The 17,926-nt window shown below is 47.1% G+C and overlaps 1 protein-coding gene across 1 annotated transcript in view; it reads right to left on the bottom strand.

The window, feature by feature from the left end:
- Positions 1-1,539: 1,539 nt before the first annotated feature.
- The window catches only part of efcc1 (EF-hand and coiled-coil domain containing 1), a 77,117-nt gene continuing 60,730 nt past the window's right edge, over positions 1,540-17,926 (bottom strand). The window contains exons 8-9 of the mRNA XM_064967365.1: positions 8,330-8,468; positions 1,540-1,695 (exon numbers count right to left, since the gene is read on the bottom strand). Of these exons, the coding sequence (XP_064823437.1) occupies positions 1,550-1,695; positions 8,330-8,468 (285 nt within the window). The 3' untranslated portion in view covers positions 1,540-1,549. The remainder of the gene's footprint in view (positions 1,696-8,329; positions 8,469-17,926) is intronic.

A 17,926-nucleotide genomic window follows, 5' to 3' on the forward strand; every position in this document is an offset into this window, starting at 1 on the left:
AAGGAGTATGCAATTTAAATGTTTCCCATGCCAGGATCCAAGCCTCTTCGCCTCACCTAGTAACTACTAGGGTTGTTCAGTAACTACTAGGGTTGTTGAGGGACTGTGTTTTCTAAAGAAGGTTGTTGAGGGACTGTGTTCTCTAAAGAAGGTTGCTGAGGGACTGTGTTCTCTTTAGAGGGTCGCTGAGGGACTGTGTTCTCTCCAGAGGGTCGCTGAGGGACTGTGTTCTCTCCAGAGGGTCGCTGAGGGACTGTGTTCTCTCCAGAGGGTCGCTGAGGGACTGTGTTCTCTAAAGAAGGATGCTGAGGGAATGAGTTCTCTTCAGAGGGTTGCCGAGGGACTGTGTTCTCTCCAGAGGGTCGCTGAGGGACTGTGTTCTCTCCAGAGGGTCGCTGAGGGACTGTGTTCTCTAAAGAAGGTTGCTGAGGGACTGTGTTCTCTAAAGAAGGTTGCTGAGGGACTGTGTTCTCTTTAGAGGGTCGCTGAGGGACTGTGTTCTCTCCAGAGGGTCGCTGAAGGACTGTGTTCTCTCCAGAGGGTCGCTGAGGGACTGTGTTCTCTCCAGAGGGTCGCTGAGGGACTGTGTTCTCTCCAGAGGGTCGCTGAGGGACTGTGTTCTCTAAAGAAGGATGCTGAGGGAATGAGTTCTCTTCAGAGGGTTGTTGAGGGACTGTGTTCTCTCCAGAGGGTCGCTGAAGGACTGTGTTCTCTCCAGAGGGTCGCTGAGGGACTGTGTTCTCTCCAGAGGGTCGCTGAGGGACTGTGTTCTCTCCAGAGGGTCGCTGAGGGACTGTGTTCTCTAAAGAAGGATGCTGAGGGAATGAGTTCTCTTCAGAGGGTTGCCGAGGGACTGTGTTCTCTCCAGAGGGTCGCTGAGGGACTGTGTTCTCTCCAGAGGGTCGCTGAGGGACTGTGTTCTCTAAAGAAGGTTGCTGAGGGACTGTGTTCTCTTTAGAGGGTTGCTGAGGGACTGTGTTCTCTTTAGAGGGTTGCTGAGGGACTGAGTTCTCTTTAGAGGGTTGCTGAGGGACTGTGTTCTCTCCAGAGGGTCGCTGAGGGACTGTGTTCTCTCCAGAGGGTCGCTGAAGGACTGTGTTCTCTCCAGAGGGTCGCTGAGGGACTGTGTTCTCTCCAGAGGGTCGCTGAGGGACTGTGTTCTCTCCAGAGGGTCGCTGAGGGACTGTGTTCTCTCCAGAGGGTTACTGAAGGAATTAGTTCTCTTTAGAGGGTTGTTGAGGGACTGAGTTCTCTCCAGAGGGTTGCTGAGGACTGAGTTCTCTCCAGAGGGTTGCTGAGGACTGTGTTCTCTCCAGAGGGTTGCTGAGGACTGTGTTCTCTCCAGAGGGTTGTCGAGGGACTGGGTTCTCTCCAGAGGGTTGTCGAGGGACTGCATTCTCTCCAGAGGGTCGCTGAGGGACTGGGTTCTCTCCAGAGGGTTGCTGAGGGACTGTGTTCTCTCCAGAGGGTTGCCGAGGGACTGGGTTCTCTCCAGAGGATTGCCGAGGGACTGGGTTCTTTCCAGAGGATTGCCGAGGGACTGTGTTCTCTACAGAGGGTTGCCGAGGGACTGAGTTCTCTCCAGAGGATTGCTGAGGGACTGTGTTCTCTCCAGAGTTCCGCTGGTGGTCAAGACCTCACAGGCAGCCAGCTCGTGGTACAGAGCATTCAGAACCTCCAGAATGTGGTCTTTCCCTGAGAGAGAGGAGATAGATGGTTTATATCTATGTTATTGGTTAAAGAGACTCTGAGAGAGAGGGGAGATAAAACATATATAAATATCTCCTAAGGCAGTCTCTTTATCCAATAAAATATACAGTACTAGTCAAATGTTTCGACAAACCTACATATTCAAGGGTTCATTTTTTATTTGTACTATTTTCTACATTGTAGAATAATTGAAATAACACATATGGAATCATATCACAACCAAAAAAGAAACAGACATAACCTCACCCAGAGAGCTGTACATGTCAGTGTGTTAGACAGAACCTCACCCAGAGAGCTGCACATGTCAGTGTGTTAGACAGAACCTCACCCAGAGAGCTGCACATGTCAGTGTGTTAGAGAGACAGAACCTCACCCAGAGAGCTGTGCATGTCAGTGTGTTAGACAGACAGAACCTCACCAAGAGACCTGTACATGTCAGTGTGTTAGACAGAACCTCACCCAGAGAGCTGCACATGTCAGTGTGTTAGACAGACAGAACCTCACCCAGAGAGCTGTAAATGTCAGTGTGTTAAACAGACAGAACCCCACCTAGAGAGCTGCACATGTCAATGTGTTAGATAGACAGAACCTCACCCAGAGAGCTGCACATGTCAGTGTGTTCGACAGACAGAATCTCACCCAGAGTGCGCCACATGTCAGTGTGTTAGACAGACAGAACCTCACCCAGAGAGCTGCACATGTCAGTGTGTTAGACAGAAATAACCTCACCCAGGGAGCTGTAAATGTCAGGGTGTTAGACAGACAGAACCTCACCCAGAGAGCTGTAAATGTCAGGGTGTTAGACAGACAGAACCTCACCCAGAGAGCTGTAAATGTCAGGGTGTTAGACAGACATAACCTCACCCAGGGAGCTGTAAATGTCAGGGTGTTAGACAGACAGAACCTCACCCAGAGAGCTGTAAATGTCAGGGTGTTAGACAGACATAACCTCACCCAGGGAGCTGTGCATGTCAGTATGTTAGACAGACAGAACCTCACCCTGAGAGCTGCACATGTCAGTGTGTTAGACAGAAGCTCACCCAGAGAGCTGCACATGTCAGTGTGTTAGACAGAACCTCACCCAGAGAGCTGCACATGTCAGTGTGTTAGAGAGACAGAACCTCACCCAGAGACCTGTGCATGTCAGTGTGTTAGACAGACAGAACCTCACCAAGAGACCTGTACATGTCAGTGTGTTAGACAGAACCTCACCCAGAGAGCTGCACATGTCAGTGTGTTAGACAGACAAAACCTCACCCAGAGAGCTGTAAATGTCAGTGTGTTAAACAGACAGAACCCCACCTAGAGAGCTGTACATGTCAGTGTGTTAGACAGAGAGAACCTCACCCAGAGAGCTGTGCATGTCAGTGTGTTGGACAGACAGAACCTCACCCAGAGAGCTGTACATGTCAGTGTGTTAGACAGACAGAACCTCACCCAGGGAGCTGTGCATGTCAGTGTGTTAGACAGACAGAACCTCACCCAGAGAGCTGCACATGTCAGTGTGTTCGACAGACAGAACCTCACCCAGAGTGCGCCACATGTCAGTGTGTTAGACAGACAGAACCTCACCCAGAGAGCTGCACATGTCAGTGTGTTAGACAGACATAACCTCACCCAGGGAGCTGTGCATGTCAGTATGTTAGACAGACAGAACCTCACCCTGAGAGCTGCACATGTCAGTGTGTTAGACAGAAGCTCACCCAGAGAGCTGCACATGTCAGTGTGTTAGACAGAACCTCACCCAGAGAGCTGCACATGTCAGTGTGTTAGAGAGACAGAACCTCACCCAGAGACCTGTGCATGTCAGTGTGTTAGACAGACAGAACCTCACCAAGAGACCTGTACATGTCAGTGTGTTAGACAGAACCTCACCCAGAGAGCTACACATGTCAGTGTGTTAGACAGACAGAACCTCACCCAGAGAGCTGTAAATGTCAGTGTGTTAAACAGACAGAACCCCACCTAGAGAGCTGCACATGTCAATGTGTTAGACAGACAGAACCTCGCCCAGAGAGCTGTGCATGTCAGTGTGTTAGACAGACAGAACCTCACCCAGAGAGCTGTAAATGTCAGGGTGTTAGACAGACGGAACCTCACCCAGAGAGCTGTACATGTCAGTGTGTTAGACAGACAGAACCTCACCCAGAGAGCTGTGCATGTCAGTGTGTTAGACAGACAGAACCTCACCCAGAGAGCTGTAAATGTCAGTGTGTTAAACAGACAGAACCCCACCTAGAGAGCTGCACATGTCAATGTGTTAGACAGACAGAACCTCGCCCAGAGAGCTGTGCATGTCAGTGTGTTAGACAGACAGAACCTCACCCAGAGAGCTGTAAATGTCAGGGTGTTAGACAGACGGAACCTCACCCAGAGAGCTGTACATGTCAGTGTGTTAGACAGACAGAACCTCACCCAGAGAGCTGTGCATGTCAGTGTGTTAGACAGACAGAACCTCACCCAGAGAGCTGCACATGTCAGTGTGTTAGACAGAGAGAACCTCACCCAGAGAGCTGGGCATGTCAGTGTATTAGACAGACAGAACCTCACCCAGAGAGCTGCACATGTCAGTGTGTTAGACAGACAGAACCTCACCCAGAGAGCTGTAAATGTCAGTGTGTTAGACAGACAGAACCCCACCTAGAGAGCTGCACATGTCAGTGTGTTAGTCAGAACCTCACCCAGAGAGTTGCACATGTCAGTGTGTTAGACAGACATAACCTCACCCAGACAGCTGTACATGTCTGTGTGTTAGACAGAACCTCACCCAGAGAGCTGCAAATGTCAGTGTGTTAGACAGAAAGAACCTCAACCAGAGAGCTGCACATGTCAGTGTGTTAGACAGACAGAACCTCACCCAGAGAGCTGTACATTTCAGTGTGTTAGACAGACAGAACCTCACCCAGAGAGCTGCACATGTCAGTGTGTTAGACAGACAGAACCTCAACAGACAGCTGCACATGTCAGTGTGTTAGACAGACATAACCTCACCCAGGGAGCTGTGCATGTCAGTGTGTTAGACAGACAGAACCTCAACAGACAGCTGTGCATGACAGTGTGTTAGACAGAACCTCACCCAGAGAGCTGCACATGTCAGTGTGTTAGACAGACAGAACCTCAACCAGGGAGCTGTGCATGACAGTGTGTTAGACAGACAGAACCTCACCCAGAGAGCTGCACATGTCAGTGTGTTAGACAGAGAGAACCTCACCCAGAGAGCTGTGCATGTCAGTGTGTTAGACAGACAGAACCTCACCCAGAGAACTGTACATGTCAGGGTGTTAGACAGACAGAACCTCACCCAGAGAGCTGTACATGTTAGTGTGTTAGACAGACAGAACCTCACCCAGAGAGCTGAGCATGTCAGTGTGTTAGACAGACAGAACCTCACCCAGAGAGCTGTAAATGTCAGTGTGTTAGACAGACAGAATCCCAACTAGAGAGCTGCACATGTCAGTGTGTTAGACAGACAGAACCTCACCCAGAGAGCTGCACATGTCAGTGTGTTAGACAAACATAACCTCACCCAGGGAGCTGTGCATGTCAGTGTGTTAGACAGACAGAACCTCACCCAGAGAGCTGCACATGTCAGTGTGTTCGACAGACAGAACCTCACCCAGAGTGCGCCACATGTCAGTGTGTTAGACAGACAGAACCTCACCCAGAGAGCTGCACATGTCAGTGTGTTAGACAGACAGAACCTCACCCTGAGAGCTGTGCATGTCAGTATGTTAGACAGACAGAACCTCACCCTGAGAGCTGCACATGTCAGTGTGTTAGTCAGAACCTCACCCAGAGAGCTGCACATGTCAGTGTGTTAGACAGAACCTCACCCAGAGAGCTGCACATGTCAGTGTGTTAGATAGACAGAACCTCACCCAGAGAGCTGTAAATGTCAGTGTGTTAAACAGACAGAACCCCACCTAGAGAGCTGCACATGTCAATGTGTTAGACAGACAGAACCTCACCAAGAGACCTGTACATGTCAGTGTGTTAGACAGAACCTCACCCAGAGAGCTGCACATGTCAGTGTGTTAGACAGACAGAACCTCACCCAGAGAGCTGTAAATGTCAGTGTGTTAAACAGACAGAACCCCACCTAGAGAGCTGCACATGTCAATGTGTTAGACAGACAGAACCTCGCCCAGAGAGCTGTGCATGTCAGTGTGTTAGACAGACAGAACCTCACCCAGAGAGCTGTAAATGTCAGGGTGTTAGACAGACGGAACCTCACCCAGAGAGCTGTACATGTCAGTGTGTTAGACAGACAGAACCTCACCCAGAGAGCTGTGCATGTCAGTGTGTTAGACAGACAGAACCTCACCCAGAGAGCTGTAAATGTCAGTGTGTTAAACAGACAGAACCCCACCTAGAGAGCTGCACATGTCAGTGTGTTAGACAGACAGAACCTCACCCAGAGAGCTGTGCATGTCAGTGTGTTAGACAGACAGAACCTCACCCAGAGAGCTGTAAATGTCAGTGTGTTAAACAGACAGAACCCCACCTAGAGAGCTGCACATGTCAGTGTGTTAGACAGACAGAACCTCACCCAGAGAGCTGTAAATGTCAGGGTGTTAGACAGACGGAACCTCACCCAGAGAGCTGTACATGTCAGTGTGTTAGACAGACAGAACCTCACCCAGAGAGCTGTGCATGTCAGTGTGTTAGACAGACAGAACCTCACCCAGAGAGCTGCACATGTCCGTGTGTTAGACAGAGAGAACCTCACCCAGAGAGCTGGGCATGTCAGTGTATTAGACAGACAGAACCTCACCCAGAGAGCTGCACATGTCAGTGTGTTAGACAGACAGAACCTCACCCAGAGAGCTGTAAATGTCAGTGTGTTAGACAGACAGAACCCCACCTAGAGAGCTGCACATGTCAGTGTGTTAGTCAGAACCTCACCCAGAGAGTTGCACATGTCAGTGTGTTAGACAGACATAACCTCACCCAGACAGCTGTACATGTCTGTGTGTTAGACAGAACCTCACCCAGAGAGCTGCAAATGTCAGTGTGTTAGACAGAAAGAACCTCAACCAGAGAGCTGCACATGTCAGTGTGTTAGACAGACAGACCATGTTCACATGGTCCCCAGCTGCTGAACGGTCATTCTGGCATCTCAAACACCGCTTCACCACAGCTTCCATCTTAGTTCATCCTGACCCGTCCCACCGGTTAGTGGTGGAACCGATGCTTTGAATGTCGGAGAGGGGGCTGTCCTGTCCCAGCGGTCGGCCCTGGACCTCAAGTTACATCCCTGCACCTTCTTCTCCCACCACCTTAACGCCACGGGGAGGAACTACAATATGGGGAATCGTGAGCTTCTCGCAGTGAAGATGGCATTGGAGGAGTGGAGGCACTGGCTGGATGGGGCGGAACATCCTTTCATTGTGTGGACCAAACACAATAATCTGGAATATCTCTGCATTGCTAAACGCCCCAATTCCAGGCAAGCTAGGTGGGCCCTACTGTTCACCTGGTTCAACTTCTCCCTCTCATACTGGCCGGGATCCAAGAATGTCAAGCCGGATGCGCTGTCATGCCGCTATAGCCCCACGGCTACTACCTCTGAACCATCCGTCCCACTTTGTGCCTGGCAACGGCACTCAGCTGGGGAATAGGGAAGCACGTTCGTGAGGCGCAGCGTTCCCAGCCGAACCCTGAGGGGGCCTTGATAACCTGACCCGGTCCTACTCCTCCAGGCTTGGGGAATAGGGAAGCACGTTTGTGAGGCGCAGCATCCCCAGCCGAACCCGGAGGGGGCCTTGATAACCTGATGCGGTGCCACTCCTCCAGGCTTGGGGAATAGTGAAGCATGTTCGTGAGGCGCAGCGTTCCCAGCCGAACCCTGAGGGGGCCTTGATAACCTGACGCGGTCCCACTCCTCCAGGCTTGCCTGCCACCCGGGCTCCAGTCACACCCTGGCTTTGCAACAAGGCTTTTGGTGGCCTACCATGGTCCCTGACATCTCGTATTCATTGCCGCTTGCATGGTTTGCGAACAAACAAGACTCCTCAGCAAACTCCGACTGGTCTCCTCCAACCTCTGCCGGTCGCTCACCGTCCCTGGTCTCATATCCCCCTGGACTTTGTCACGGGTCTTCTCCCACCTGATGGCATCACCACCATCCTGACTGTGGTGGATCGGTTTTCCACAGCCGCCCACTTCATTCCTCTCCAAAACTACCCTCTGCCAAAGAGATGGCCCAGTTCATGGTGCAGCACGTCTTCCGGATCTGAGTTAATTTGGGGTTCTATTTAATCCGTATCGCTGAAATGTTACAATTTAAAGGGAATTTCTGATTGAGCCGATATACATCATTTCCCGTGAATGCAGTCTACTCGAATGCTGGAACATTTTCTTAAATGTCAATCAGGCTACAATGCAGAACTTCAGCTTTACAGATTGAATTGAGTCCCAGTAGAAAATGTGCCCAACTAGCCCGGGTGCCCAAAAAGTTATGGTCTACTGGCCTGGCTGGCCAGTAGGTTCCATCTAGGTTCCATCTGTGGTATAGTAACTACAGTATAACTCATGTTACTACATCATGGTCACTACCTGATTTCAATGGGCAGTACTACTCTGCGTTGAGGGCTGTGGTATGGTAACTACTACTCACCATGTTGTGGGTCGCTGCAGGACTCCAAGGTGCTCAGTAAGATCTTCCCCAGGGAGCGTCGGGACACGTTGAGGTCTCTGAGCTGGTGGAGGAGCTGTAGAACATCCAGCAACTTCTCCTCCACTAGGGACAGACACACCTATAGGACCAACACAACAATACAATATATGTCATGTATGATGGACAGAAACATATCAATATGTTATAACAACAATATAAAGCATGTATACTATCATGTCTCCTCAGCTTATATATAAGTGGGGCAGAAAAGTATTTAGTCAGCCACCAATTGTGCAAGTTCTCCCACTTAAAAAGATGAGAAAGGCCTGTAATTTTCATCATAGGTACACTTCAACTATGACAGACAAAATGAGAAAAAAAATCAGAAAATCTCATTGTAGGATTTTTAATGAATTTATTTGCAAATTATGGTCAAAAGTTTGGACACACCTAGTCATTCCAGAGTTTTTCTTTATTGTGTCTTTGTGAGACGCAGAGTAAGTGAAAGGATGATCTCTGCATGTGTCGTTCCAACCGTGAAGCATGGAGGGGGAGGTGTGATGGTGTGAGGGAGCTTTGCTGGTGACACTGTGGGTGATTTATTTAGAATTCAAGGCACACTTAACCAGCATGGCTACCACAGCATTATGCAGCGATACGCCATACCATCTGGTTTGCACTTAGAGGGACTATCATATGATTTTCAACAGGACAATGACCCAACACACCTCCAGGCTGTCTAATGGCTTTTTGACCAAGAAGGAGAGCAATGAAGTGCTGCATCAGATCACCTGGACTCCACTATCATCTGACCTCAACCCAATTGAGATGGTTTGGGATGAGTTGGACTGCACAGTGAAGGAAAAGCAGCCAACAAGTGTTCAGCATATGAGGGAACTCCTTCCAGACTGTTGAAGCTGGTTGAGAAAATACCAAGAGTGTGCAAAGCTGTCATCAAGGCGGCTACTTTGAAGAATATAAAATATAAAATGTATTTTGATTTTTTGGTTACTATATTTGATTTGATTTATACCACCTTGTGGTGAAACACCAAAGGGATCTCCCCTGTGTCCCTTTTCCCCCTCTATCCCCACCCGTTTTTGAGCCTCCATAAACATCTGAACTACCTGACTGGACACAATCACCTGAGTATGCCACCAGCTCACCTCCTAACTCAACCTCCCGGTACCAAGAAACTCCTGCTCCACCCCTCAACGACATCTCTGAGGAATGGGAAAAACTGTTAGAATCATTGTTGCTAGAGTAATAGGCTCTGTCATAAACAGAGGCCCATATATGCACTGTAAGAAAAGTATTTCCTGTTGTAAGATGTGCCATCACCCTCTCTGCTACCGTAAAGGGTGACTCGATATGCTTAAGTAAAGAGCGACTCGAGATCATTGTTTAGTCTGAGGAAATGGGACGAGCAGCGGATCCGGTGCAGAGAAACAAAAGGTATAAAAGGGGAAATTGCCATTACTTTGGCGCTGCCTTCTTGAATCTTGAATTCATTTAGACAACCATTTGACTTTGAGCCTTTAATTCTCGACTCAAATTATCTATAGATTCTAACTTTCTGGAACTCAGGTTCGTGCCGCTTACCTATCGGACAGTTGTACTTGTCGCCATTTGCCCTGTGCTCGGTTTATCTTGATGCAATAATATCTTAACTGATTGAGCTCAACATTCCGGCTGGGTATTTTCGCCACAGACACTGCGGTAGATCAACGGTCAACCTCTGATCTCTCCAGTCTAACTTGAATCTCGAAATTTAGTTGAACCACTCAAATTATCTATAGATTCTAACTTGCTGGAACGCAGGTTTGTGCCGCTTAACTATCGGACAGTTGTACTTGTCGCCATTCGCCCTGTGCTCGGTTTATCTTGATGCAATAATATCTTCATTGATTGAGCTCAACATTCCGGCTGGGTATTTTCGCCACAGACACTGCGGTAGATCAATGGTGAACCTCTGATCGCTCCAGACTAACTTGAATCTCGAAATTTAAGTGAACCACCGATCTCTCATAGGAGGAATCGATACCGAAACTAAATTCTCAGAACTCTGACCGATTGAAACTCTGCTCCTGATCTCGTGGGTCTTCCTGTCAACTATTAAAGGTAATTAAAGAACTATTATAATCATTTAATATTAAGATAAGTGTTATTATTGTACCAGGCTTTATAGAGCATTAAGGCATTTGCATGTTTTTGATTAACGCTGTGTGTGACCGAGTAACAAATTGTCTATTTTGAAGTGTGTTTGATTGTAAAAGACAAAAAACAGAGTGTTTTCAGAAATAAACTGTAGTCTTATTTTGTCTCGAGTAAAAGGCCCTCTCAAGACAGTTAACGGCACGGGAGATAGCAACTCTGACACTCCCCGCTACCGGGACACTGGAAACGGAGATCAATGCTTTATGACAGAATGAGTTACCATTAAAAGACAAAGAGGAAGGTGTGTCCAGTAGGGATTCATTAATTGTCTTATCGATCTATCTAAGTTTTATTATCCAGGCGATACATAGCCGACGGGCAGAGTAATGAGACTAAGTTGACTAAAGGTCTTCACACTTTAAACTAGATACATCACAGAGGGGAAACACTCAACCACAGGGAAATCATATAGAGACTGGTAGGACTAGTGCTTAATAACAACTCAAGGATCAATTAGTGGTGAAACAAAGAGTCTGGAGGAGAAACGTGGGGTTCACACATCCCAGCTAGAGTTAGACCGTTGAGAGTGACAAGGCAAAAGACCTCTCTACGCGGACAACGTATCGATACAGAAAGAGAGGCAGGGCTACGCGAGCAGTCCTGGTTATACCGAGATAGCCTGAAGTATCTATAGTGCCCTGTCCAATCCAGGGAACGGGACGCTAACCACCTCTAGCACCCCGCTGCCGGCCAAGCGGCAGGGCTGAAGGTTTCGTATCGCGACAACCTTTATTTAACCAGGTAGGCTAGTTGAGAACAAATTCTCATTTACAACTGTGACCTGGCCAAGATAAAGCAAAGCAGTTCGACACATACAACAACACAGAGTTACACATGGAAAAAACAAACATACAATCAATAATACAGTACAAAAATCTATATACAGTGTGTGCAAATGAGGTAGGATAAGAGAGGTGAGGCAATAAATAGGCCATGGTGGCGAAGTGATATAGCAATTACAATATAGCAATAAAACACTGGAATGGTAGATGTGCAGAAGATGAATGTGCAAGTAGAGATACTGGGATGCAAAGGAGCAAGATAAATAAATAAATACAGTATGGGGAGGAGGTAGATTGGATTGGCTATTTACAGATGAGCTATGTACAGGTGCAGTGATCGGTGAGCTGCTCTGACAGCTGGTGCTTAAAGCTAGTGAGGGAGGTAAGAGTCTCCAGCTTCAGAGATTTTTGCAGTTCATTCCAGTCATTGGCAGCAGAGAACTGGACGGAGAGGTGGCCAAAGGAAGAATTGGCTTTGGGGGTGAACAGTGAGATATACCTGCTGGAGTGTGTGCTACTATTGTGACCAGTGAGCTGAGATAAGGCTGGGCTTTACCTAGCAGAGACTTGTAGATGACCTGGAGCCAGTTGGTTTGGCGTTTAGTATGAAGCGAGGGCCAGCCAACGAAAGCATACAGGTTGCAGTGGTGGGTAGTATATGGGGCTTTGGTGACAAAACGGATGGCACTGTGATAGACTGCATCCAATTTGTTGAGTAGAGTGTTGGAGGCTATTTTGTAAATGACATCGCCGATGTCGAGGATCGGTAGGATGGTCAGTTTTACGAGGGTATGTTTGGCAGCATGAGTGAAGAATGCTTTGTTGCAAAATAGGAAGCCCATTTTAGATTTAATTTTTGATTGGAGATGTTTAATGTGAGTCTGGAAGGAGAGTTTACAGTTAACCAGACATCTAGGTATTTGTAGTTGTCCACATATTCTGGGGCAGCAGCATAGCCTAGTGGTTAGAGCACTGGACTAGTAACTGAAAGGTTTTAAGATTAAATCCCCGAGCTGACAAGGTACAAATCTGTTGTTCTGCCCCTGAACGAGGCAGTTAACCTACTGTTCCTAGGCCATCATTGAAAATAAGAATTTGTTCTCAACTGACTTGCCAAGGTAAATAAAATTTTAAGTCAGAACTGAGTCTGAGTAGTGATGCTGGATGGGCAGGTGCGGTTGAAGAGCATGCATTTAGTTTTACGGAATGAGAGTTGTATGGCATTGAAGCTCATCTGGCGGTTAGTTAACACAGTGTCCAAAAAAGGGCCAGAGGTATACACAATGGTGTCGTCTGCATACAGGTGGATCAAAGAATCACCATCAGCGAGAGCGACATCATTGATGTATACAGAGAAGAGAGTCGGCCCGAGAATTGAACCCTGTGGCACTCCCATAGAACCTGCCAAAGGTCCGGACAACAGGCCCTCTGATTTGACAAACTGAAATCTATCGGAGAAGTAGTTGGTGAACCAAGCGAGGCAATCATTTGAGAATCCAAGGCTGTTGAGTCTGCCAATAAGAATGTTGTGATTGACAGAGGTTGATGAATACGGCTGCACAGTAATGTCTCTTATCGATGGCGGTTATGACATTGTTAAGGACCTTAAGCGTGGCTGAGGTGCACCCATGACCAGCTCTGAAATCAGATTGCATAGCGGAGAAGGTATGGTGAGATTCGAAGTGGTCGGTAATCTGTTTCTTAACTTGGCTTTCAAAGACCTTAGAATGGCAGGGTATAATAGATATACAGTGCCTTGCGAAAGTATTCGGCCCCCTTGAACTTTGCGACCTTTTGCCACATTTCAGGCTTTAAACATAAAGATATAAAACTGTATTTTTTTGTGAAGAATCAACAACAAGTGGGACGCAATCATGAAGTGGAACGACATTTATTGCATATTTCAAACTTTTTTAACAAATCAAAAACTGAAAAATTGGGCGTGCAAAATTATTCAGCCCCTTTACTTTCAGTGCAGCAAACTCTCTCCAGAAGTTCAGTGAGGATCTCTGAATGATCCAATTTTGACCTAAATGACTAATGATGATAAATACAATCCACCTGTGTGTAATCAAGTCTCTGTATAAATGCACCTGCACTGTGCTACACTCAGAGGTCCGTTAAAAGCGCAGAGAGCATCATGAAGAACAAGGAACACACCAGGAAGGTCCGAGATACTGTTGTGAAGAAGTTTAAAGCCGGATTTGGATACAAAAAGATTTCCCAAGCTTTAAACATCCCAAGGAGCACTGTGCAAGCGATAATATTGAAATGGAAGGAGTATCAGACCACTGCAAATCTACCAAGACCTGGCCGTCCCTCTAAACTTTCAGCTCATACAAGGAGAAGACTGATCAGAGATGCAGCTAAGAGGCCACTCTGGATGAACTGCAGAGATCTACAGCTGAGGTGGGAGACTCTGCCCATAGGACAACAATCAGTCGTATATTGCACAAATCTGGCCTTTATGGAAGAGTGGCAAGAAGAAAGCCATTTCTTAAAGATATCCATAAAAAGTGTTGTTTAAAGTTTGCCACAAGCCACCTGGGAGACACACCAAACATGTGGAAGAAGGTGCTCTGGTCAGATGAAACCAAAATTGAACTTTTTGGCAACAATGCAAAACGTTATGTTTGGCGTAAAAGCAACACAGCTCATCACCCTGAACACACCATCCCTACTGTCAAACATGGTAGGGGCAGCATCATGGTTTGGGCCTGCTTTTCTTCAGCAGGGACAGGGAAGATGGTTAAAATTGATGGGAAGATGGATGGAGCCAAATACAGGACCATTCTGGAAGAAAACCTGATGGAGTCTGCAAAAGAGCTGAGACTGGGACCGAGATTTGTCTTCCAACAAGACAATGATCCAAAACATAAAGCAAAATCTACAATGGAATGGTTCAAAAACAAACATATCCAGGTGTTAGAATGGCCAAGTCAAAGTCCAGACCTGAATCCAATCGAGAATCTGTGCAAAGAACTGAAAACTGCTGTTCACAAATGCTCTCCATCCAACCTCACTGAGCCCGAGCTGTTTTGCAAGGAGGAATGGGAAAAAAATTCATTCTCTTGATGTGCAAAACTGATACCCCAAGCGACTTACAGCTGTAATCGCAGCAAAAGGTGGCGCTACAAAGTATTAACTTAAAGGGGCTGAATAATTTTGCACGCCCAATTTTTCAGTTTTTGATTTGTTAAAATAGTTTGAAATATCCAATAAATGTCGTTCCACTTCATGATTGTGTCCCACTTGTTGTTGATTCTTCACAAAAAAATACAGTTTTATATCTTTATGTTTGAAGCCTGAAATGTGGCAAAAGGTCGCAAAGTTCAAGGGGGCCGAATACTTTCGCAAGGCACTGTAGGTCTGTAGCAGTTTGGGTCTAGAGTGTCTCCCCTTTGAAGAGGGGGATGACCGCGGCAGCTTTTCAATCTATGGGAATCTCAGACGATACGAAAGAGAGGTTGAACAGGCTAGTAATAGGGGTTGCAACAATTTCAGCAGATCATTTTAGAAAGGAAGGGTCCAGATTGTCTAGCCCAGCTGATTTGTCGGGGTCTAGATTTTGCAGCCCTTTCAGAACATCAGCTATCTGGATTTGGGTGAAGGAGAAGTGGGGAAGGCTTGGGCAAGTTGCTGTGGGGAGCGAAATGCTGTTGACCGTGGTAGGGGTAGCCAGATGGAAAGCATGGCCAGCCGGAGAAAAATGCTTGTTGAAATTCTCAATTATTGTGGATTTATTGGTAGTGACAGTGTTTCCTAGCTTCAGTGCAGTGGGCAGCTGGGAGGAGGTGCTCTTATTCTCCATGGATTTTACAGTGTCCCAGAACTTTTTTGAGTTTGTACTACAGGATGCAAATTTCTGTTTGAAAAAGCTAGCCTTAGCTTTCCTAACTGCCTGTCTATATTGGTTCCTACCTTCCCTGAAAAGTTGCATATCACGGGGGCTATTCGATGCTAATGCAGAACGCCACAAGATGTTTTTGTGCTGGTCAAGGGTAGACAGGTCTGGAGTGAACCAAGGGCTAAATCTATTCCTGGATCTACATTTTTTGAATGGAGCATGCTTATTTATTTACTTTTAAAGAATAACCAGGCATCCTCTACTGACGGGATGAGGTCAATGTCATTCCAGGATACCCCGGCCATGCCAATTAGAAAGGCCTGTTCGCTGAAGTGATTTAGGGAGCGTTTGACATTGATGAGGGGTGGTCGTTTGACCGCAGACCCATTACAGACGCAGGCAATGAGGCAGTGATCGCTGAGATCCTGTTTGAAGACAGCAGAGGTGTATTTAGAGGGCAGGATGGTCAAGATGATGTCTATGAGGGTGCCCGTGGTTACAGATTTGGGGTAGTACCTGGTAGGTTCATTGATAATTTGTGTGAGATTGAGGGCATCTAGCTTAGAGTGTAGGACGGCCGAGGTGTTAAGCATGTCCCAGTTTAGATCACCTAACAGTACGAGCTCTGAAAATAGATGGGGGGCAATATGGTGTCCAGGGCACAGCTGGGGGCAGAAGGTGGTCTATAACAAGTGGCAACTGTGAGAGACTTGTTTCTGGAAAGGTAGATTTTTAGAAGTAGAAGCTTGAATTGTTTTGGTACAGACTTGGTTAGTATGACAGAACTCTGCAGGCTGTCTCTGCAGTAGATTGCAACTCCGCCCCCATTGGCGGTTCTAACTTGTTGGAAAATGTTATAGTTAGGGATGGAAATTTCAGGATTTTTGGTGGCCTTCCTAAACCAGGATTCAGACACAGCTAGGACATCAGGGTTGGTGGAGTGTGCTAAAGCAGTGAATAAAACAAACTTAGGGAGGAGGCTGGGGAATGGGAGTGGGAGCTAGGCGCTACAGGGTCTGGATTGACCTCTACATCACCAGAGGAACAGAGGAGGAGTAGGATAAGGGTACGGCTAAAGGATATAAGAACTGATCGTCTCGTTTGTTCGGAACAGAGAGTAAAAGGAGCAGGTTTCTGGACGCGGAAGAACAGATTCAAGGAATAATGTGCAGACAAGGGTATGGTAGGATGTGAATACAGTGCAGGTAAACCTAGGCATTGAGTGACGATGAGAGAGGTTTTGTCTCTAGAGACATCATTTAAACCAGGTGAGGTCACCGCATGTGTGGGAGGTGAAACAAAAGGGCTAGCTAAGGCATACTGAGCAGGGCTGGAGGCTATACAGTGAAATAAGACAACATTCACTAACCAAAACAACAATGGAAAAGGCATATTGACATTAGGGAGAGGCATGCGTAGCTAAGTGATCATAGGCACCAGTGGGTAGCTAGGCGAGCTGGAGACACAACGATTCAGACAGCTAGCGGGCCGGGGCTAGCAGGCTAACAGACGGGCCTTAGGGGGACGTCGCGATGGAAGGGTCTGTTGTAGCCCCCTCGGACGGTTACGTCGGCAGACCAGTCATGATGGATCAGCATGGCTCCATGCAGTAAAAGGGTCCAGGCCAATTGGCAAAATAGGTATTGTTGCCCAAGAAATTGGCTGATGGACTTCTTCAGCTAACAGTCTGATATGCTCTAGACAGCTAGCGGGCCCCGGCTAGCAGGCTAGCGGATGGGCCTTCAGGGGACGTCGCGACGGAGGAGCCTGTTGAAACCCCTCAGATGGATTACGTTGGTAGACCAGTCGTGATGGATCGGCGGGGCTCCATGTCGGCAATAAAAAGGGGCCAGGCCAATTGGCAAAATAGCTATTGTAGCCCAAGGAGTGGCTGATGAACCTCTTCAGCTAGCCGGGAGATGGGCCTAGCACGCGGCCAGTTCCAGGCTCACGGGTACTTGCTTTGGTAAATGACTATTGTAGCTGGAAACTGCATATTTTTTTATGGAATATCTACATAGGCGTACAGAGGCCCATTATCAGCAACTATCACTCCTATGTTCCAATGGCACGTTGTGTTAACTTATACAAGTTTATAATTTTAAAAGTCTAATTGATCATTAGAAAACCCTTTTGCAATGATGTTAGCACAGCTGAAAACTGTTGTGCTCATTAAAGAAGCAATAAAACTGGCCTTCTTTAGACTAGTTGAGTATCTGGAGCATCAGCATTTGTGGGTTCGAAAAAGGCTCAAAAAGGCTAGTAAGAAAGTACTTTCTTCTGAAACTCATCAGTTTGGAAGACAAGTACATTAGAGTGTCTATTTGAGAAACAGATGCCTCACAAGTCCTCAACTGGCAGCTTCATTAAATAGTACCCGCAAAATAACGTCAACAGTGAAGAGCCGACTCTGGGATGCTGGCCGGTAGTGTATATACAGTGCATTTGGAAAGTATTCAGACCCCTTGACTTCCAAATGTTGTTACGTTACACCCTTTATTCTAAATTAGATTAAAATGTGTTTTTTTCCTCATCAATCTACATACAATTGTTTTTAATTTAACCTTAATTTAACTAGGCAAGTCAGCCCGGCCAAAGTTGGACGACGCTGGCCAAATTGTGCTTCGCCCATTCAAGGCCAGTTGTGATACAGTCTGGATTTGAATCAGGTTGTCAATTGTAACCCCTCTAGTGTAACGGATGTGAAACGGCTAGCTTAGTTAGTGGTGACTGGCTGCATCACCACTTGGT

Source organism: Oncorhynchus masou, chromosome 6 (genome assembly GCF_036934945.1).
Source record: "Oncorhynchus masou masou isolate Uvic2021 chromosome 6, UVic_Omas_1.1, whole genome shotgun sequence".
Classification (NCBI taxonomy): domain Eukaryota; kingdom Metazoa; phylum Chordata; class Actinopteri; order Salmoniformes; family Salmonidae; genus Oncorhynchus; species Oncorhynchus masou.